The sequence below is a fragment of the Amaranthus tricolor genome, chromosome 5, assembly GCF_026212465.1.
Source record: "Amaranthus tricolor cultivar Red isolate AtriRed21 chromosome 5, ASM2621246v1, whole genome shotgun sequence".
NCBI classification, from domain to species: Eukaryota; Viridiplantae; Streptophyta; class Magnoliopsida; order Caryophyllales; family Amaranthaceae; genus Amaranthus; species Amaranthus tricolor.
In genome coordinates this window covers 11,973,962-11,997,115 of record NC_080051.1, presented here as the reverse complement: position 1 = coordinate 11,997,115, position 23,154 = coordinate 11,973,962, and the positions used below count along the sequence as shown (strand labels likewise).

The 23,154-nt window shown below is 34.9% G+C and overlaps 1 protein-coding gene across 1 annotated transcript; it reads left to right on the top strand.

Moving 5' to 3' along the window:
• The first annotated feature begins 729 nt into the window (after positions 1-729).
• Positions 730-22,822, top strand: LOC130814224 (uncharacterized). The gene is made up of 12 exons (XM_057680304.1): positions 730-975; positions 1,126-1,276; positions 1,396-1,473; positions 3,810-3,925; positions 10,100-10,153; positions 10,867-10,954; positions 11,078-11,170; positions 20,636-20,676; positions 20,788-20,841; positions 20,930-21,093; positions 21,232-21,301; positions 22,182-22,822. The coding sequence occupies exons 1-12, from the start codon at positions 877-879 to the stop codon at positions 22,305-22,307; spliced, it is 1,134 nt and encodes a 377-aa protein (XP_057536287.1). The 5' UTR covers positions 730-876; the 3' UTR covers positions 22,308-22,822.
• The last annotated feature ends 332 nt before the right edge of the window (positions 22,823-23,154 follow it).

Here is a 23,154-nt window from a genome sequence, read left to right as displayed (position 1 = left end):
TCATAAATAATATTTCTAATACCAACATCAACATCAACATTTCTAATAATATTATCAACATTGAATTCCACTAATTCACAAACATTAATTCAAAAAACAACACAAAGCTATCAAAACAATTGAAAATTACCTTCAATACTTATGGATGATTAAGAATAGTCTTGATTTAACAACTAGTAACCTACATTTGAAATAATAAGCAAATTGGGTTAAAACCATAAACAACTACATATACACCAAAAAAACACAAAAATGTTTACCTTTGAGCAAGCTAGAGTATCCCACACTAATTTTATAGTGTCAAATTGAAAGAGGAATGCAAGAATTGATGGATTGAATCAATGGTTTTAGAGGGAGAATGTCGAATGAAGTTAGGGTTTTGAGAAATGGGTAAAAATGTGAAAAAATGAAACTGATATGCGTATTTGTGGATCGGGGCTATTCGCAGTTAGTAACTGCGAACAGCCATAAAAGACAAAATAGCTGTTCGCAGTTACTAACTGCGAACAACTATTTTGTCTTTTTATGGCTGTTCGCAGTTACTAACTACGAACAGCTCCAAACTATAAGTTTGGAATTTTCGCGCTTACTTTTGGAAATTTTTAAAACTTAATTTATTTAATTAATTTATTTTGTTTTTGCTTAAGAACTTCAAATTTTCCCATTAATAACCCGCTCGATTAATGATCCGTTAAAATTGACCCGATCCTTGACCCATTGCCCCGTTGAACACCTCTAAACATGAAACACCCGTGAATAGCCTCCTCATTCAATACGCTGCAGAACCCCAACATTCCAACTTCCAAACTTCAGAGAATCCATCCATCTTCAATCTTCAATCTTCAATCCTCAATCTTCAATAAAACAGAGAGTAAAATGAAGAGCATTCCAGTAATATTAATGGGATGCGGAGGTGTTGGCAGACAACTTCTTCAACACATTGTATCTTGCAGAGTCATCCATGCACAAAATCATGCATGTTCTTCCCTCTTCATCTTCGTCTTCAATTTCAATTTCAATTCGATTTATTTTGGGTTTAAATTGATGGGTTTTCTTATTTAATGATTTAAATTCAAACCCTCTTCTCCAATTTGATTTATTTTTTTAAAATTTTGTATGTTGTAGGGAGTAAGATTGAGAGTGGTTGGTGTTGCTGACAGCAAATCTTTGCTTTCTGTACCTGATATTTTCACTACTGAGCTTGATGATCATTCAATCAATCAAATTTGTCAACTTAAATCTGATGGCTTTTCTCTTTCTTCTCTCTCATCTCTTGGTGAGTGAAAAAGATTACATTTTTAATTCTTTGTTTATTCAGTTTGTTTCATAATAACTATGCAATTTTTTTTGTTATATAGTGTATGAGTAATTTTTTGTGGGTTTGTTAAAATGTAGGTGACTACCAAGTATTTTCCAATTCTGAGACTATTGCTAATATTACTGAGATTGCAAAGCATTTGGTTCGATCCACAGGTTTGCTGCTACTCAATCTCTATTCTTTCAAAAGTAACGACCCGTTTGGCTGTTGAAATTAATGGTGGAAATAGTATTAAAAATTTAAAGTAATTTAGCTAAGAACATAACTTGAAAGGTTGTGATCATGCTTGTTCTACTCATCATATTCTTTTTACAAATTTATTTGTATTTATTACCACTTGAAAGAGTGGTTTTAGATGATAATAGAAACTTCTGAAGGAAAACAAATATTTGATGATGAAAGCTTTATTACCATAGAAATGACATATCTTGCAATTGAACACTAAACTTAATTCCCATTACTATTTTATTAATTTTTATATGATCAAGTACCATACGGGGTCTAAGGTTGATGCATACCAGTTAAGGACTTGATGGTCGTTATATGGAGAGATGTGATTGGTTGTTTTTGGAGTGTTCAATGGTGTAGCTCTGGTATGTTTATGTTACAGCATTCATTTCTGTAATGGTTATAAGTTATGTATAGGATAGTAAAAAGGGAATCGAGAAACAAGTAATCTGTAATAAATGTATATTAAAAAGTGGATATATCTGCTCCGATATATAGAGGTTCCAAAATCTAAACTGCTTGTTCACAATGCATGTAAGTTCATTGTAGTTTTGTTGGTTATAAGATATATAATTACTGTGTTTAGTTGAAGTAGTGTATTTAGGAAAGTTAGTTACTTGAATGAACTTTCAGGTACAAACAAAAAGACATCACCTTGGATAAGTGTTTTTCACCTTGCATCTAGTATAACAATACCACTTACATAAGGATTCAAGTGAGTTGTATGAATTAATTTCTAATGGTTTAATGCCTCAAAATGCATAATTTTTACAAGGTGTAATAGCCCCGTAAATTTAAAACACAATTAAGACATTAAATAATACTTATTAATAGTGGAAGATGATCATTTACACGTGGTTTTAATCATATATTTCAGTTTAATTAAGCTTCCCTTAAACATGTTAATACACATATTTTAGAAGAAGGTTTTTGGTTGGAAATGTATACCATGGTTTATATAGAATAACGACTCAAAGAACTGAAGAAGGTGTCGTTACGGCCTTCAGTTTCATTTGAAACTTCTCCCACTATTAACATTCAATTAGCATATAAAATTAGGAATCTTTAACAGAATAGTTAAGAAATAAAAATGGTAGTGTAGGATGAAGGTGAAGACCTTACGCTAGTTGATTAGTTGAGAGATGAAGAGGCAAGAGTGAATTGTTGTATTGAGTGTGATTCAATGGCTGATCTTTTGGGCGTTAATTGCACAGAAGCTGCTGGGTTTGTTTACTTGAGATGATTGCCTATTGTTTGATTTAGATAAGGATGATATAAGGGTGAGAGGTGACCTTCATAATCTTAGCATAATAGGCTAATACTCACATGGGTTGAATGGTAGATGCCAACAAAATTAAGTGCAACAAAAGCTTTCCTGGTATACTCGTCCTTATGACTTCTTAGTTGCTAGGTTCTTAAGTAGTGTTAATAATATTAGTAACTTTACCTTTCAATTAGTTAAGAAAAAGATAAGCTTGATTTTTTTTTCTTTTACAATTATTATTAGTAGTAAATACTTAAATACAAAATTTTAACATTTTACAATAATATTAATAAATTCAAATTAACTTAAAATATTTAAAGTAATTTGACAAAATATGAATCTTTGAACTTGCAGCTCATACGCTCACTTTTAGCCAAATAAACAAGGCCATGTTGTTCACATCATATATTAATCTAACTCACTTATGTGTCTAAATGTATACAGTCTCAACAATATTGATGTGTCCAAGTATTTAACTCAACTATTTTATGAAAATTTTTTTTACATGGGTGCTTGGGGTAAAATGAAAAGTGCAAGCTTCCTAGGGGCCATCTGTATTAGATATAACAACTTCAACATCATTTCATATATATTGTGTAGCATACCAATACTTGCCCTCTCCAACAAATTGAAAAGAGGGAAACCTCTGATTTATGAGTGGAGGTTTACCCTGTATGGTATTTTGAATTAATGGGTTTCTGCTGTCTAGGAACATGGATGTGTATATTGTATGAACCAAAATAAGTAGTGATCTTGTTACTCGGCTCTTAATCATATTTTCAATTACCCTCTGCATTACCGTATAGCGACTATATTGTAAATATTTTTAAGCTTACCGTATAAGTCAAGACAAAAGTAAAAGCCGCTTCGCGAGCATGATCAAATTCATATCTTTGCATTATGCTATTTATTTATGTATAAAATCTCATCGATTGTTTAGCACATATATAGCTTCTCATAGACCCTCAATTCTCAGGATTTTCATTCTTGGCTTGACAGGATTAGTTGTTGTAGATTGCTCTGCTACTTCAGACACTATTGGTATATTACAGCAAGTGGTTGGTTTGGGTGGGTGCATTGTACTGGCAAATAAGAAGCCTCTGACATCTTCACTGGTAATGTGACTGTTTTCTGTCTTCTCTGATTCATAAAATTCAAATAATTGTTGTCATAGGTAATACATAGCCACATTGTTTATTTATTTTCTTTTTGTTTTGCATTCCTCTTTCCCCCTACATTTTACATGTTATGTATGGGATTGTATTCTATTATAATTGCCTGATATTTATACATTTCCTTTTACCTCCTTTAATGTTTTAACTTTTTGACTGTTATGTGGTGAAATCTTTATTTGTCCAAATTTTTTATTTTGGTTTGTTAGTTGGTCACATAACCAACAAACTTGTCGGACAAAATGTCTTTTAGCTAGATGGCTTTAAGCCAAATGAGAAAGTAGACGAGTAACTTTTTCACTGACTTATGCTTTGTTGACCCACATTTTCTCTAACAAACAACAATAACAAATACCATAATCTACTTAACATCTCTATAAACAGTTGGGTTATTCAATTAGTTTAAAAGCCAATAAAAACATGCAACTTTTTAACTTGTCAAACAAGCCAAATGAACCGGCCAACAATGACCAAGAAACAACCATTTTCTGAATAACTGTTACAAATAATAATGCTAATAAGTATACCACAAAATGCAAGGTTATGTTTGCTGTCTCCTTTGTATGGAAATGGACCACTTCCTTGATCAACATCAAATGGACAAATTCGAAGATTAGTTTTTAACAATTAAGTCGCTCGATAACCTGATAATTGATTGTAGTTATACATAAACTTTCCTTTTGTGATATTTCTCCCATAAAGGTACTTGGGTTATGATGTAAAAATTCACGATGAGATACAAAAAATCACAAGTACAAAGTGAGTAATCTAAATGTCTATGTGTCTTAGAAAGATTACAAAATCCGAAAACAAAACAAAGAGTTTGATCAAGTTCTTTATTTCATGTGTACAGAGATAAAGTAAGAATAATTCCTTAATAGATTAGTGTACAATGTAAATAATCCTTATGAATGTCACTTATTTATAGTGTATGTAAATACATCCTTTCATCATGATTTTGTGCCCCTTAATTGATGAGTTAAATATAAAACAATACTAAATAGAGCAATGCTTTACAAAAAGGGTGCTAAGAATGACTTGCTGCCTCTGGAGAAAAATGATCGAATGAGCACATCATGAGCTCGAGCGAACGCCCTTGTGCTTGAAAGTTCACAACTCGGGGCGTTTCCCTTTTGTTCGTTTCATCATTTCATTCATGCTTTGTAATGCTAAGCACTTAATTACTTTTCCATAAGCTTTATTGTCCCACACATTGTAGCACAAGTGCTAGGGCTTTGTATGCTAAAGTTTACACTTTATTGTTTTGCGCCATGTGCGCTTTCAATAATGGTTGTGAAAGCTTTGCCATGGAATGTATGATAAAAATTATCAAGTTATGGATTCGATAATCTTAATTTGTTGGATGAATTTTCGAGTTAAGGGAAGATTAAATTCATTTTGCTTTATTTTGAACTTAGGCAAAGATAGAAAAGCAAAATCCCAATCGATATGGGCTAAGAGAAGAAAATATATAATTTTGTGGTAAGGGAAGGTTGGCGTGAGATAGAACAAGAAATCAAATGTAGCTTAATTACCATAGAAGTTTGCTAAGATAAAATGGGAAAAGAAAGAAAAGACATATTTTCAATGAAGACGGGGATGGCATGTAGAAGTAGGGGTGTTCAAAACCAGAAACTAGATCATGTCCAATCCGAATATTCGGGTATCTGGTTTTCCATATAATGAAAATTGTGATATGGTTCCAATTAAAGTACACTAGATATCCGAAACCAGATTCATTTTTTTTTATTTTTATATTTTGAGATTTTGTATTTTTTGATTTTTTTCACAATTTTATACACAAACATTTATGTCCAATTCTTTTTATTTCTTTAATCAAAATTATTTTTATAATTTGTAAAAATTCATTTTCGCCATATGGTTGGATGTTTAAAAGCCAAAGTTAACTAAAAACTGATAAGTTATGCAACTTAGTTATAGTTGAAAACTGTAAATATTAGCATCTTCATGATTAAAATTTAAAGGTTTAACTCAAGCTATATTTCAGATTTTTACCTTTTAATGTATGCTATTTTAAAATCTAAAAAAATTTGATGTCCGATCAGAATTCTCTAGTTTGAATTATTCAGTTGTTGAAATCGAATTCCAAACTTAGTTTTAAGAGGCATGAGGTGCAACAAGGTGCAAAAGGTCCTTTTTTTGAGATGCAAGGGACAAGGCAAAGGCGTATGCTGTTTCTATGTGAGGCAACAATTTTGCTAAAAAGCTCTAAAATTAATTTTATAACATATTTAACACTTAAAAGATAAAACAACATGAATATTATAATAACATATAATTAAGCTAAACACTACTTTAGCACAAAAATTCATACACTAAGTCGATAACATAGTCTTGAGTTAACAAAATAAATAAAAACTAAAACAAAGACAAAGGTAAACAAAGAAAACAATGTTTGCTGGTGCTTGAAATGTTTTGTGACACACTTAAACAAACACTTAAATCCAATACAAAATAATATGTCAACCAGTGAAGATGGCAGCATGTCAAGGTTATTTTTGTCTTTCGTTTCTCACTCTATATTTTATATTTGCTTTAGGGCAAGAAATGGGGCATATTTTTTCTTTTTGTCGTTCAATATACATCTAAGAATTGGGGGTTATTTTCAAAAATATTAGGCAAGGACATGTTATTTATCAAAAATGACGTCTGACATACACGAGGTGCGCGAGGCGCAAAAAGGCACGCTTGTGAAGAGCATCTTGTATCGCACTGCACCTAGACTCAAGGAGGCGTTTAAGTGGTCGCCTCTTACAGCCTCATGCCTAGGCACGCCTCGGGTGCACTTGTTAAAACACATAATTCTGATAGGATTCTTATGCACACCCCTATGTGGAAGGGAATTATTTTAGATTTGTTGTGAATTTGAATCTAGAAAAGAAAGAGGAATTAATTCTAGTTGTTTTACGACTAAAATTAAGATACTCCCTCCGTTCCTTAAAGAAGTTTTCATTTACCATTTTGGGATGTTTCATTTGTTGTTCCCATAAAGAACCTTTCAATTTATATCATAAATTTTGGACAAAAATAACCTTGTTCATCCTCATTTTAATATTTTAATAACGCTTATGGTCCCCACATATCTTCTTGTAACTTCATTTTAACATTTTATAAAAATTTATGGTCCCCACATGTCTCCCACTAACTTTATAAAATCATATTTCTATTAGTTATGATCCCCATATTTTTCGACTAACTTTTTTTTAAATATTTTTTAGTGTTTATGGTCTCTAGTTCTTCTCCATCAAATTTATTATTCGATAAAATAATATATTTTTACCATCTAAAGTATTTTATTTTATTGACTTAATAACTTGTTAGTCTATATAATTAAATCCAATAATAATATAGACATGATATAGACAAATCAATATACAAAACCAAAGAATACAAGTTTCTTATGGTATAGTGCATAATGAACATGAATATTTAGTTTTATTGACTTAATAACTTGTTAATCTATATAATGAATGATTATGGTAACAATGTGAAAATATTAATTAAAAAACTAATGAACTTGATAGTAGATTACGTCTTAAAAATCCTCATAAAATTGATGAAGGTAATCTTACTAATTCAACTAATTTCATAGAGTAAGAAATAATCACTTAGGCTAAAATTTGATCATCAAATGTATAATTGCATACCCGAAATCTCGCGTACCTGATAACCCAGTAACCCAGTAACCCAGATACACGGGTATCTAATTTGATAGCCCATGTCCCAACCTGGATTATCCTGGTATCCGAATAATTCAGGTCGGGGCAATAGGTACCTAATTAATCATGATTTATTTATATTTATTTTGTAACATTTTAATTCATGTGTAATTGTATTTTGATTACAACTTATAAATTATAGCTAATACCACTATAAACATATTGTAATAAGAGCGTTCAAGACCGTTTGATGAAATGAAGATGAAATGAAATACATATTATTAGGATGTGAGGAATCAAAAAGGATGTCATTTGTGTTGCCCGTATTATACAAAGGGAAGCCTTCAGCGGGTTTCAATATAGTGATATTTTAATTCATCTAGAGTACTTGGGGAGCCACATACCAACAATCTATAATACTTTTTTCACATTTGAAGCAAAGAGCCGAGAGAAATCATCGATATTTTGAAGATTAAGAGTCTTATTAGGTCACAAAATTCGGTCCATGACAACCCGATAAAGGCGGGTTGAATAGTTTATATATGTTGTCTAAAAATAACATGTCATCGGGTCATCATGGGTTGAGGTTTTTTACACCTTTATTCATTTCTTTAGCTCAAATTTGTAATATGCTTATACCCACTTGCTTTATTTCATATTGAATATGAAAACTTGTTAATGATCATTGACAAGAAGATTTAATTTGCATATAAATTTTTCATCAAAATCAAACACAATAAACATGTATCTTTAATAAAAAATCATACTATAACATCATACGATTCGATATTACTTAATGGAAATAAATAGGTAAGCAAATTAAATAAGAGTAACCAATTAATCACACTTGCATAAATAACATAAGGCATCACTACATCACACATATAACATGATACACGCACTTGGAGTTAGATACTAATCAAGCTTTAAAAGATTAGAACACACTAATATTCCAAATCACACACTTAAACAAACTAGTTCAAGATATGATGCATCTTACGGCTTCAAATATGTACGTTTGAGCTTCTAGAATCGATCACTAAGAAAAATTTCATCCTTTAGTAGGATTTTCTTTGCTTGTAGAAAGATGACCTTGGTTGTTCAAATCTTTTACATGAGTTTGAGGTTTCCACATTCGTACACGTGTTTAGTAACTTGTCTATAATGCTAGACACAACAAATATTTCATCCATATATATGTTACGTACTTTCATGTCAGTAAATATCTTTTGAAGTTCATGGAATTGATCCATTGTGGGTCGGTTGTCCATGACTTTATAATTGTTTAAGTGAGTTTAATGAACTTTCTAGAACTAGCATCTTCGGCGTTGTACTTGGTCACTAAACTTTCCTAAAGTTCCTTAATGGACTCCTCAAATTAATAAATTTCAAAGAGAGAATCATTCATACCATTAAGAATGTACCCACGACAAATGAAATCATCATTTTTCCATTTGTTCCGCTTTTTGTTTCCTCCAAGGTTTCATCCTCCTTTTCTTCCAATTTTGAAGTGCTTATGATATATACAATGTTGAGGGAAGTCTATAAAATCAACTTCTTTTGCCGCATTTTAAATTTCATACCCAAGAACTTTTCCAACTTGATAAAGCTAGATGTGAGATCCTTAACGCTTTCCATGCTAAGAAAATTATCACAAAAGAATACTACAAAAATAATGTAAATAAGTATACTATAAAATACAAGATTGTGTTTGTAGTTTTTCTTTGTGTATGGCAATGGGCTTCTTGCTTGATGAACATCAAATGAACAAAACTTGAAGATTAGTTTGCAACACTTAAGTCGCTTGGAAACAGATAATTGTATCTAGGTGTAAGGGATTTTTTCTTTATGTGATATATTCGGCAAATGTACTTAGTTATGATGTAGAAATTCATAATGAGATACAAACAATCACATTAAAAACTGAATACAAGCAAGTAATCTAAATGAATGTGTTTCAGAAAGATTAGAAAATCAAAACAAAATAGAGTTTGATCAACCTTTTTATTTGTCCATGTATAGAGAGAAATATTTTGAATCATTTCTTAATAGATTTGTGTAAATAATCCGCATGGATGTCACTTATCCATATGGTAAGTGCATGCTTTCATCCCATGCTTTTGGGTCCCTTAACTGTACAAACAACACAACCTTACAAAATAGAGCAATGCATTTGGGACCCGTCAGCTTTATTTGTCCTACTACATATGTAGCATATGGATATTCTAATATACTCTTAATAGGAAAAAAACAACCCGATAATTTCCTCCACGATTCAAGGGTGCCGTGTTCCAAAAACAATTTCCATTAATCAACTTACTCTTTCAATTTTTTGGTATTCTGCATTTAGAGCACTTCATTTTTATAAGTCAAAGTTGAAATTTCAGTACTTCATGGCTGGCTACTGCAATCTAATGAGATGCTCTGTTGAATGCAGGAGGATTATGATAAGTTGGTGTTACACCCACGTCGTCTTCGACACGAATCAACTGTATGTTCTATTACTTTTACCTTCAAGTGATTTTTTGTATGGAGAATGGCATGTGCAGTCTGAATATTTGAGTTTATCTGACCAATCCCCTCGTGTTACAGTTTCTTGTATATCAAAGCATGTGGTCTTGCTCTTCTTTTTCTGCAAGCTTTGTCCATCCTCCCTTTCTGGTTTAAAAGTTACCTTAATAACATTTGTATTTACGTAATAGCGGTGTTAGGTCTATACTTCTTGCCTCAAAAAGTTGTTTAAACACATGATTTAGTTAAAAGCTCGGAATATGCTAAGGAAAAGCACTTTGGTCATAGTATATGGAAAGTGACTGAATATATGTTTAAGTAAAATTTAAAAAAAAAAAATAGTTGGGCCCCTTTCTTTCCCTTCCTCTTTTCTTAAAATATGCATCACACTTATATTTATGTATATGGTAGAAACTCTAAAACTTCTGAGTTCCAGTGGTTGGTAATATTTGCTTTATTCCCCAGTCTTGTTAGCCAGTTTATTGCTTACATCATTTATCTCTTGCCGGTTCATCACGTCCTTGTGTTGATTCATTGAATTGGTATACCTTGATATTGTTCCATCATTGTATTTATTACATGGAAGTCTTCGATAAATCTTACATTAGTGCTTTAAATGACTATTGTTATTTCAGTTCTAAATCTATATTATGCTTGCAATGTGTCTTTATGAGGGTCCTGTGTTTGTGGTAGGTTGGTGCTGGTCTTCCAGTCATAGTGTCCATTAACCGCTTGATTTCATCTGGGGACACCATCGATCGTATTGTAGGCAGCTTGAGTGGTATTTTGTTGTGCCACACTGCTACTCTGCAGTTTCTTTTTGTCGTGCTTAAATTTTCTGTAGACCTACGTTAGAGCAGTCTGTGCCAAAAGATTTCAAGTCAATCTTGTCTTTTTCGTACAGGTACATTGGGGTATGTTATGAGTGAATTAGAAGATGGGAAACCACTTAGCGAAGTCGTGAGAACTGCGAAAACACTTGGTTACACTGAACCAGGTGTGTAGTTATTCGTTTCTTCCGTGGAACATCACATTTCTTAAATTTCTTAATGCTGTGCTAACGGCCCTACACTTATCCCAGCATGGTTTAGCTATCACATCAATCAGATGATAATTTATTTTGTCCCATGGAACTGTTTATAAATGTAGACTTTAATTATCTCTCGTTTCTGTTTGTGATGAGAACAATACATAAAGAAAGATCAGCTCAGATGCGTCTTTGGGGAATTATGCCTTCTAGAATTGTTAATGAGTACAGATGAAGCTAGTACATAAAAGTATAGGTGGTGGAAACATCTGTTTAATCTAGTTCTTCACTTTTCACTGTGACATAAGAACTATGCTTATTACAAGATTAGAATACCATCTTGACTTTGGTAAGTCATGCTAACACGCTGACTAGTCTAGCGCAAGACTCTTGTTGGACTGTATTTTGAAATGATTGGCATGAGACATGGGTTGGTATGGTTTATCTATAACTAGTAAAAAAGGAACATGCTTGAGGTTGCATGTGGCCAGATTGGTGTGTTAACGGCTAAACTACCATTCTCGACCATGATATGGCTGGACTTGCACGAACATCATGCGCGGGATATAGAGTTTTGGCCACCATACCATACTATTGCTATGGCTATGCCACATGTATATGGTTTGTTATGGTAAATTGTAGGAGTATATCATGACTCGGGTCAAAGGGTCCAAGGGCATTATCAACATTTCATATTAATTAGTCCTAGTACTTTGTAATTAGAATAGTTGTTCTCTTTTAATTGTCTTTTGGGAGCTTAGGCTATATATAGAGCCACCCTTGTAATAATTGTTTAGCTTTTTGGATAATAATAATAATGAGGAATTGGTCTTTCGGGAGTTAGTGGACATACTCGAAGTGTCTACTATCTAGTTTTGGTAACAGTTCCGACTGATCTATTACAATGGTGTCTGAGCGGTACGATTCCGGTGACCGGAGACTCGCCGGCGACGGCATAATATGGGAGACTGACTATTTGAAAATTTTGAAGCAATATAACCAGTTAACTATAGCCTTGCACAAACATATAAGGGAAGGCGTTGAAGAATATAGGAGTATGAAAGAAAATGTGAAGAACATGTTTCAAGAATGTAAAGAACTGGTTCCCAAATGTGAAGAAAATACTAGGGATAAAAGTGTGAGAATCCTCAACGGCAATGGCCAAGTCTCAATTAGAAAAATCAGAATATGGAAGAAATTAGGGTTTCAGCAGACAAAAAAAAAACAAAAGAACATCAAGAAAGAAAGAAAAAGAGAAGAAAGTGAGAAATAAAGAAAATGAAGAAGAAAGGGAAAGTTGGGATAAAAAAAAGTCGGGGAAAGAAGGAAGAAGAAAAAAGGGGTGCAGAGCAAACAAGGCAAAGAAAGAAAATGGAGAACCGAGAGTGGCGGCGCATGGAGACAAGCGATGATAAAGGACTGGAAATGCCCATATAAGAGAAACCGCAAGAAGAGAAAGAAGATTGGTGAGGTTCATACAGTGGGAAAGCTAGGTCAAGTATGCAATGGATCCGGGGGAGGACCGGGCTTGAGTAGCCGGAACACCGAAAACACAGTAAAGATGAGACAGCGACAGAATAAGTATGCTCATAATCCACTGGTTCATGGTATGAAGGAAGGTGGAAATTCTGATGACGGCATCGTCGCGAAGAAGCTTTTAGGACAGTCACGAAGACATGGAAGAACAACCAAGAACGGTAGTCATGGGGAGCAGAGGAGAGAGAAGTCAGTTGGAGAAATAGAGGTGGTAATAGAGGAAGAGGCGGCGGCGGCACAGGCTGGAGTGGTAGCAGGGCGCTCGATTGTGGAATATGAAGAACTGAGCAGTGAGGGAGAAAATAAGGTTGGAGGCAGCGTATCTTGGGCGGCATAGGCGACGGAAAATTTTGTGGGGAAAGTATGGCTGCTGACCGGCAGGAAGCGGCTGACACTTGAGGCCATCATCTTTGAAGAATCTGAAATCAAAGGAGAGAGAAGAGGAACAATGGAGAAGCTTAGGTATTTAGGGTTTTACTTGGGAAAGAGAAAAGGAAAAGTAGGGCAGCCTATGGCTGACATCACTGACGAATTAGTGGGCCTGGAAATTATTGCTGGGTTTCAGATGCCTTTCTCATTTTCAATTGAAGGAAGAGTGACAAGTTTCTTATTTTCAATAGGAGGAATAGTGACAAAGAAGCTTTCACTGTACTCGATTTGATTCATTGGGCTTGCACTGTGGTGCTCCTGTTTTTGACGATACAAGTTGCCCAAGCTCACTGTACCCATAAAGACTTTGATCCGAGAGCTGCACAAACATAGGATAGAGTTAGTGTGGAAGGACCAATTATTTTTTATCCCCCTTGAGGGCAAGGTGGAACTTCAGGCGGTCGGTAATTTCATGACTCGGGTCAAAGGGTCCAAGGGCATTATCGACATTTCATATTAATTAGTCCTAGTACTTTGTAATTAAAATAGTTGTTCTCTTTTAATTGTCTTTTGGGGGCTTAGGCTATATATAGAGCCACCCTTGTAATAATTGTTTAGCTTTTTGGATAATAATAATGAGGACTTGGTGTTTTGGGAGTTAGTGGACAGATTCGAAGTGTCCATACTATCTAGTTTAGGTAACGGGTCCAACTGATCTATTATAGAGTTTAGGTAGTGAGAAAACGAAAAATTGAAATCAATAATATAATTTATCAATAAAATGCACGAAATAAGATAAGTTTCAACTTATTTCCAAAAATAAGCGTGTAATTCCCAAACCTTTGGTTTGGGGCTGTTCGCAGTTACTAAATGCGAACAGGTTAAAGCAAAGGAGCTGTTCGTAGTTATTAACCGCGACAGGTGTTGACTTGTTTGACCCTGTTCGCAGTTACTAACTGCGAACAACATCGCCCATAATTACACCAGCAACTCCCTTCTTTCCCATTTTCCCCAATTTCAAAACCCTAGCTTAAACAACTCGACATTCCCCTTACAAAAACCACTATTAGACTAGCTTCAATCCATCAATTCTTACATTCCTCTTTCAATTTGGCACTTCAAATTTAGTCTGGGATACTTTAGCTTGCACAAAGGTAAACTTTTATGCGTTTTTTTGAGTATATATATCGTTTTTTAGGGTTTTGATGAAGTTTGGTTATTTTCTCAAATGTAGGTTACTAGTTCTAAAATCAACACTCTTCTTAATCATCCATAACTGTTCAACGTAATGTTTAATTGTTTTCATAGCTTTATGTTGTTTTTTGAAGTATTGTTGTTGATGAGCATATTCAATTAGTTGAATTTTATGTATATTATATATTATTAGAAATTTTGATGTTGTTATTAGAAATATCATTTATGAACTTATTAATTGATTTATTATTTGAATTTTATGTACATTATATATTGTTAGAAATTTTGATGTTGTTATTAATTGATTTATTAGTTGAATTTTATATACATTATATATGTATGAACTAAGTTACTTTATGGACTTTATATTAATTTATAGACCAAAAAGATTATAATCAAATGAATGTAATGTACTTGTATGGGCATGAAGTTGATGATGATGTTGATTTTGTTTGTATTCATGTAGAAATGGCATCATTTCGCGTCACTATAGTATGTTTTTGGAATGGTTCTATTCGAGAAAGTAGTGGCAAAGTTCATTATGTTTGGGGAAGACGTAGGTTGCTTACATGTAACTCGAACATGGATTTGAATCAGTTTAAACGTTTTATATGTTCTAAGATTGATTGGATCCCACTAGAAGTACCGTAAATATATGCTTTGAATATGACATGAGTGGAGAATTGCTAGCCTTTCCTGTTGAGGATGATGAGGCTATAGATGCTATGTGGGAGCATTCAAAGTCCACCCAAATTCCCTCTTTGGAGTTATACGTAGAAGAAGTACCCTTAGGGAATATAGTTGCTTCTAATCCTACTCCTACCCCTATGCCTATATCAACTCAAGAAACTCAAAATCCTTTTGTTCCTTCCCCATCTTGTACTCTTTCTCAACCCCCTCCGAATCAAGTTCCAATTGATTCAGTGGTTAACTTAGGAGAAAGTGATGAGAAGGGACCTTGGGATGATGGAAATGAGAGTAATGAGCTCATTGACGATCTTTTTAAGGATGATGTGGATGTCGATAAGGATGCGCTAGCAAATGACATGACCCTAGGCAACATTCCTACAATCATTGCTCCTACACCTTATGCCCTATGTCCACCTCTAGATGAGTACGTAGAGGACAACACTTGGAGGACGTGGGCTTGTATAACACTTACACCGAAGAAAGGGAGTTGGAGAAGGGTATGATGTTTAATAGTAAGGAAGCGTTGTTGGAAGCTTTTAGAGTGTATCATATTCGTAGAAATGTGGAGTATAGAACGGAGACCTGAGACCAAACTGTCCTTACCATGAAGTGTAAGCAGGGCTGTTCGTGGAGACTTAGGGCTACGCTCGATTCATTTTCATCTTCATGGTGTATTGTTACGTACAAGGGTAAGCATGGGTCTTGTGTTTTGGGTAGTGACACTGTCTCGGCTGGACACATTCACTTGACATCTTCTGTCATTAACAATGTCATTAGAAATTGTGTTGCTAAGACCCATCCATTAAGGTATCTGTCGTACGGCAGATGGTTAAAGATCGTTTTGGTGTAGAAGTGAATTATAAGCGAGCGTGGTGTGCTAAGCAACAAGCCTTGTTGTCCATATATGGAACTTGGGAAGGTTCTTACTCACTTCTTCCACGCTTTTTAAAAGCTTTGCAACATTCTAACTCCGGCCTAGTAGTTGAGTGGTCTTTTAAGGAAGATAATGGCGTGGGTGTATATGTGCGACCTAATGTTAGAACCTTCCAACGTGTCTTTTGGGCTTTTAAACCTTGCATTGAGGGCTTCAATCACTGTAAACCTCTTATCGCCATTGACGGCACACACTTGTATGGTAAGTATCGTCATACCTTATTGACTGCCATTGCCCAAGATGGTGATAAGGGAATCTTTCCATTGGCGTTTGTCTTGGTTGAGAAGGAGTGCATAGGTGCATGGTCGTGGTTCACGGCTTGTATTCGTGAGCATGTCACACAGAGGATGAGTTTATGCGTTATTTCTGATAGACTCGCGGGTATTTTAGCAACTATAGAAGAGCCGGAATGACAATCACCTTATGCCTATCATAGGTTTTGCTTACGTCACTTGCTTAGCAACTTTAATCGTGCTATGGGTAATGTTCAGCTGAAGAAGTTGTTTGGTAGAACTGCTGAGCAAGGACAACAAGTTAAGGTACTGAATGGCTTGAAGGCAATTGGGGCTGCAAAACGAGACAATTTTCTGGATTGATGACATGGGTGAGATGTCTAAGTGGTTGTTGTCATGATGGAGGTCATAGGTATGGTGTTACTAACACGAACTTAGCTGAAGTTTTTAACTATGTGATGAAAGATGTACGTTTCTTACCTTTGACAACACTTGTTGAATTCACCTTCTATCGGGTAAACGATTATTTTGTTCAAAGACGTGAACGTGCTAGTGCATGGTTACTTGGAGGATACATGTACACATTGCATGCCACCAACATTATCAATAGGAACACTAAGAAGACAAATTTTCATGAGATAATCGCGTTTGACTATAGAAGAGGTGTTTTCGAAATTAAGACTGGGAGGGAAAATAGAAGATTGCCTAAGGGGGGTAAGATTTCGACATGTGGACTTGAATCAAAGGAAGTGCACATGTAACAAACTGGAGATATACCCCTTCCTTGTTCACATATACTTGTTGTTTGCATCAAACGACACCTTTCATATGAGCGGTTTGTCGATCCGTGCTATACTTCTCAAAGTTATGCAAGTACATACGAACATTGCTTTATGCCAATGATCGATAAGAGGTCATGGCCTCAATACACGGGCTTTGAACTTAGACATAATCCCGATCAAATTCGTGGTAAAGGAAGGCCTAAGTCTAAGAGGATTGCTAATGAAATAGATGAGGGAAGAAAGAAACGCAATAGTTGTCGTCGTTTTGGGAGTGAAGGTCAGAGAACCTGTAACTCCAGGTAATATACTATATGTATTATAATAGTATAATACTCTATAACATATAGATACAACTACAAAATATAATATTAAACTTATGACACAAATGTAGATACATAATTACATAATAGTAATATTAACTAAAGTCACTGCGAACACAGTAGTACAAGAGATGGATCCAGCAGCTCCAAGACCCCATGACCCTGTCTTCCTTAAAAGACCACTCAACTACTAGGCCCGAGTTAGAATGTTGCAAAGCTTTTAAAAAGCGTGGAAGAAGTGAATAAGAACCTTCCCAAGTTCCATTTATGGACAACAAGGCTTGTTGCTTAGCACACCATGCTCGCTTATAATTCACTTCTACACCAAAACGATCTTTAGCAACACAATTTCTAATGACATTGTTAATGACAAAAGATGTCAAGTGAATGTGTCCAGTCGAGACAGTGTCACTACCCAAAACACAAGACCCATGCTTACCCTTGTACGTAACAATACGCCATGAAGATGAATATGAATCGAGCGTAGCCCTAAGTCTCTACGAACAGCCCCGCTTACACTATTAAACATCATACCCTTCTCCAACTCCCCTTCTTCGGTGTAAGTGGTATACAAGCCCACGTCTTCCAAGAGTTGTCCTCCACGTACTCATCTAGAGGTGGACATAGGGCATAAGGTGTAGGAGCAATGATTGTAGGAATGTTGCCTAGGGTCATGTCATTTGCTAGCGCATCCTCATCGACATCCACATCATCCTCAGAAGGATCGTCAATGAGCTCATTACTCTCATTTCCATCATCCCAAGGTCCCTTCTCATCACTTTCTCCTAAGTTAACCACTGAATCAATTGGAACTTGATTCGGAGGAGGTTGAGAAAGAGTACAAGATGGGAAAGGAACAAAAGGATTTTGAGTTTCTTGAGTTGATATAGGCATAGGGGTAGGAGTAGGATTAGAAGCAACTACATTCCCTAAGGGTACTTCTTCTACGTATAACTCCAAAGAGGGAATTTAGGTGGACTTTGAATGCTCCCACATAGCATCTATAGCCTCATCATCCTCAACAGGAAAGGCTAGCAATTCTCCACTCATGTCATATTTAAAACATATATTTACGGTACTTCTAGTGGGATCCAATCAATCTTAGAACATATAAAACGTTTAAACTGATTTAAATCCATGTTCGAGTTGCATGCAAGCAACCTACGTCTTCCCCCAACATAATGAACTTTGCCTCTACTTTCTCGAATAAATCCACTCTAAAAACATACTATAGTGACGCGAAATGATGCCATTTCTACATGAATACAAACAAAATCAACTTCATGCCCATACAAGTACATTATATTCATTTGATTATAATCTTTTTGGTCTATAAATTAATAAAGTCCATAATGTAACTAAGTTCATACATATATAATGCACATAAAATTCAACTAATAAATCAATTAATAACAACATCAAAATTCCTAAATAATAAATAATGTACATAAAATTCAAATAATAAATCAATTAATAAGTTTATAAATGATATTTCTAATAATAACATCAAAATTTCTAATAATATATAATGTACATAAAATTCAACTAATTCAATATGCTCATCAACAACAATACTTCAAAAAAAAACAACATAAAGCTATGAAAACAATTAAACATTACGTTGAACAGTTATAGATGAGTAAGATGTGTTGATTTTAGAATTAGTAACCTACATTGGAGAAAATAACCAAACTTCATCAAAACTCTAAAAAACGATATATATACTCAAAAAAACGCATAAAAGTTTACCTTTGTGCAAGCTAAAGTATCCTAGACTAAATTTGAAGTGCCAAATTGAAAGAGGAATGTAAGAATTGATGGATTAAAGCTAGTCTAATAGTGGTTTTTGTAAGCGGAATGTCAAGTTGTTTAAGCTAGGGTTTTGAAATTGGGGAAAATGGGAAAGGAGGAAGCTGTTGTTCGCAGTTAGTAACTGCGAACAGTCCCAAACCGCAGGGAATTACACGCTTATTTTTGGAAATTAGTTGAAATTTATTTTATTTCGTGCATTTTTTTAATAAATTATCTTATTGATTTCGATTTTTAGTGAGAAAACACCCTCTAACTTCCATAGACCTTTCATCCCAAAAAGTTTTGTTTTTAATCAATTATTTCGCTATGATATGGTGCCATAGTGCATGCTCTAACAAAGTACCTAAGGCATTAGTTAGAATTCAGGAAATAATTTTTATTTTGGAAGTTAAAGTTTTATAAAACCAAAACAAATAAAGTACAAGGCAAAAGCCCAAAAAGAGACCCAAAAAGTACGATGACTCTACCAACAAAACAAAAGGCATCACAAGGAGAAACAAAACAACCTATCATATGCCATACAGCCAAAAGAGCAAACCTGCCTAAGAGAAACAATAATCTTACCAAATAACTACAAAAGGCACCAAGCACAAGGTTCAACTCCACCAATCTAACTACAATATATACAAAACTAACAAACAAGAAATGGAAACAAACAGCTCAGGGGCAGAGAATAAGAACCCATCAGCCCAAAACAAGAGGACTGCTATCAGCAGATGCATAGGTTAGGACAAACAGAGTTGGACCAGCATACCATCAAATGCTGGCTGAGACCCTATTCCACTGACTGTGCAACCCAACTCAGCAAAGACGCCCCCGCCAGAAGCCACGCCCAAAACACTGAACAGCATTATGATGATCAGCCACGAGAAATGATCAACAAGCCTCAGAGAAGCAGTCTCCAACTGTATTCTCATCAGCAGTCTGCAGCAAACAGAACTTACCCTTGATGAAGACAGCAGCAGTGACCGACATAGACCTGCTGTAGGAGGACAGGCCACCAGTTGCACCTTGGATCTGGCAGAACTAGCAGCACCAGAACCTGTCCAGTCCTCACCACTCAACCAGCCCACTGATCCGCAAGAGAAGAGCCCCCCTGACCAGAAAACATAGCTCACAAGAGCCTATCACATCCACAATGCAGAAGGCAGCAGGGGTAGGCAATACACACACCCCACCAGAAGCTACCTCCCATGCAAAATACTACTAAAATGATCTCCACCTCTCGTCGCAGCCCTAATGAGAGTGTCTTTACGCGCTCTTGATGCGTAAGTATTTACACACACCCTCTCCGCGAAGAATAGATACTTTGATTTCATGTAAATGCATTCTGTCCACCCAACAATAATTATCTTCTTTCTCCAATTCTTGCTCTTACTAATCTTGGTCATGGTAGCTATCTCATCCCCAAAGTTATTATCTATACGAGTATGGTGGAGACCTTTCATTATGTGATTGACTAGAGACAATAATAGTTTACTTTCCAGAATGAAGATTCATGGTTGTTGCATTTTGATCACTTGTATTGATATTTATGCTGATTGATTTCATTCTTATTATTACAGATCCTCGTGATGACTTGGGTGGAATGGATGTTGCAAGAAAGGTGTGTATGTGCTGTCACGTAGCATAATTAGCCAATGATTTCTATACTTTTTTTGTATAAGTTTGTGACCTTTCTTTCATCTGAAAGCTATTTTTGATGGATTGAACGCAGGCTTTAATTATCGCACGACTTCTCGGACAACGAATTGAATTGGACAGCATTAAGGTTTTTCTCAAATTAGTTTTATGAAATCTTCATAATTATGTCTTTGTCCAAGGCTTGATAGAGCTCCTAATTTTCCTATGTTGTATAGGTTGAAAGTTTATATCCTGCTGAAATGGGACCTAATTCAATGAGCGTGGAAGAATTTCTCGCTAATGGTGTTCCACAACTTGACGACCATCTTGCAGAAAGAGTTGATAAAGCTTCTATTCGTGGGAATGTGCTTCGTTATGTCTGTGTGATTGAGGGCTCTAGGTATTATTGTACTTTCTTTTTATTCCTGGCCTTTTTTTTGAAACCTTCAATGCCTTGAAACTGATGCTTCTGAACTTGAGATTTATACAGAGAACTGAGACTAAACATGTGTTGATACTACTATATTACTCTTTGTAGGTGTGAAGTTGGAGTTCAGGAACTTCCCAAAAACTCCGCCTTGGGAAGACTGAGAGGAAGTGACAATGTGGTAAGTGATCTTACGTCTTCAACATGCTTGACCGATTGGCCCTTGTCTATAAATGTGCAGCTTTTATAGGTTATAGCCCGAAAACTCTCGTCTTGTTTTGTCTTGGACTTGTCTATAAGTGATCTTTTCTAGAAATGTTTCAAGAATTGCCTTTTATAAGAATCGTGTTTTTAAAAAAAATAGTATCTTATATTCTTTTCAAATTACAATTCAAATGATGCTCTACAACAAGCTTAACCGCTTATTCCGCTGTTGGCTTGCACAGAATAGTCGCATTTTCTTTCTTCAACATTCCCCCCTCGAGTGTGTGACACCATTGTCAAGATTTTTCTATTGTTGGTTTGTAGGTTTATTAGACAAAACCTTGCAGTTTAGAGTTTTGAATGATTACCATATGCAGTTTACAAGGTCAAATGTTATCATATGTACTAGTGTCACCTGTTTCGCGAATATACTTGTGAATCGAATGGAAAAAATAAGAATGATGGTCGGTTTTGGGCTAATTTTATGTACTTTTGAGCGAATCACGAATTCAAAAATCGATTTAGTTGACGAATTATGTTACACTGATATGTACATCAATAATGGAACCAAACTGTCAAACTGAATTAAAATTGTCATCAGGAGTAATGCCTTCTGCTGGTTACTGGTTAGGTCATTTTGCTTCACCCCTAACTGGCTAGCCCTGGCCCCTTCCGTAATAGTCATGTCATGCTTCTGTGGCCAAGCGCCATCTCTAAGCATTTTTTAATCTTATTTGTGTTTTATGATTTGTTATTGAATGGAAAATGTTTATGCTCCTTTCAAGCTTTTAGTATGCCAGTAGGGGCGCTTGTATACCCCTGGCCCTAACCATTAAAAGCTTTGATATCAAATGCAGTTGGAGGTGTATAGCAGGTGTTACAGCAAACAGCCATTGGTCATCCAAGGTGCTGGAGCTGGCAACGACACCACAGCAGCCGGTGTCCTTGCTGATATTCTCGACCTTCAGGATCTATTTACTTGATCAAAAACATCCCTTTTAATTACTGATTAGTACGGGTGATATCACTTGCGGTAACACCAAGTTGGAGTTTCCAGGAAATGGCAAATTACATGGCTTTTGAGGTACTACCGCATAGAATAAGAGTAGTCGGGGAAGAATGACTTAGGAGCATTTTATTTAATCCAATGTAATCATTTATGGTCTGTTCGGTATCATTGCCAGTTAGCTAAATTTCGGTTTTGTCAAGTTTCTAAAGTTTTAGATTGTATAACCAACTTAAAATTAGTATACATGTACTTATGAAAGAATCACACATTATTTCCAATAACGAAAATTTTTGTGAAAGACGGTCTCTTTAAGAGACTATCAATTTGGGCCGATCCATACGTATTTTTTAAAATATTGTAACTAGACATTAAAAATAATGTAAGTAGACATTTAAGATATTGAAAGTAGGCATTAAGAATACAATAAGTAAGCATTAAAAATATGATAAGTAGGTATTAATCTTTAATGAGCTGGATTTGAGATACGTCTTTTAAAGAGATGGTCTCTAAAGAGACTAGCTGTTCCAATATATGTTGTACTTTAACTTTACGGAATAGTATATACGTCTATTTATGTTTGGTTTGCAACTCATACCTTTTCCTGATCATATCATCATAATAATGAAAATTTTTAATTAAATAAAAATGAGCACTGATATAAACAAAAAGGCACGGCAAGGGCCGGGTACTTGCGTGCCTCGTTCACGATTTTTTTAAAATCATGGTTATATGCTTAACTAATTTTGAGAATAAAAGTAAATTATAAAAGAAAGTGATGAGAGACCGTCTTTTAGTGAAACGATCTTAATAAAAAGCTTATA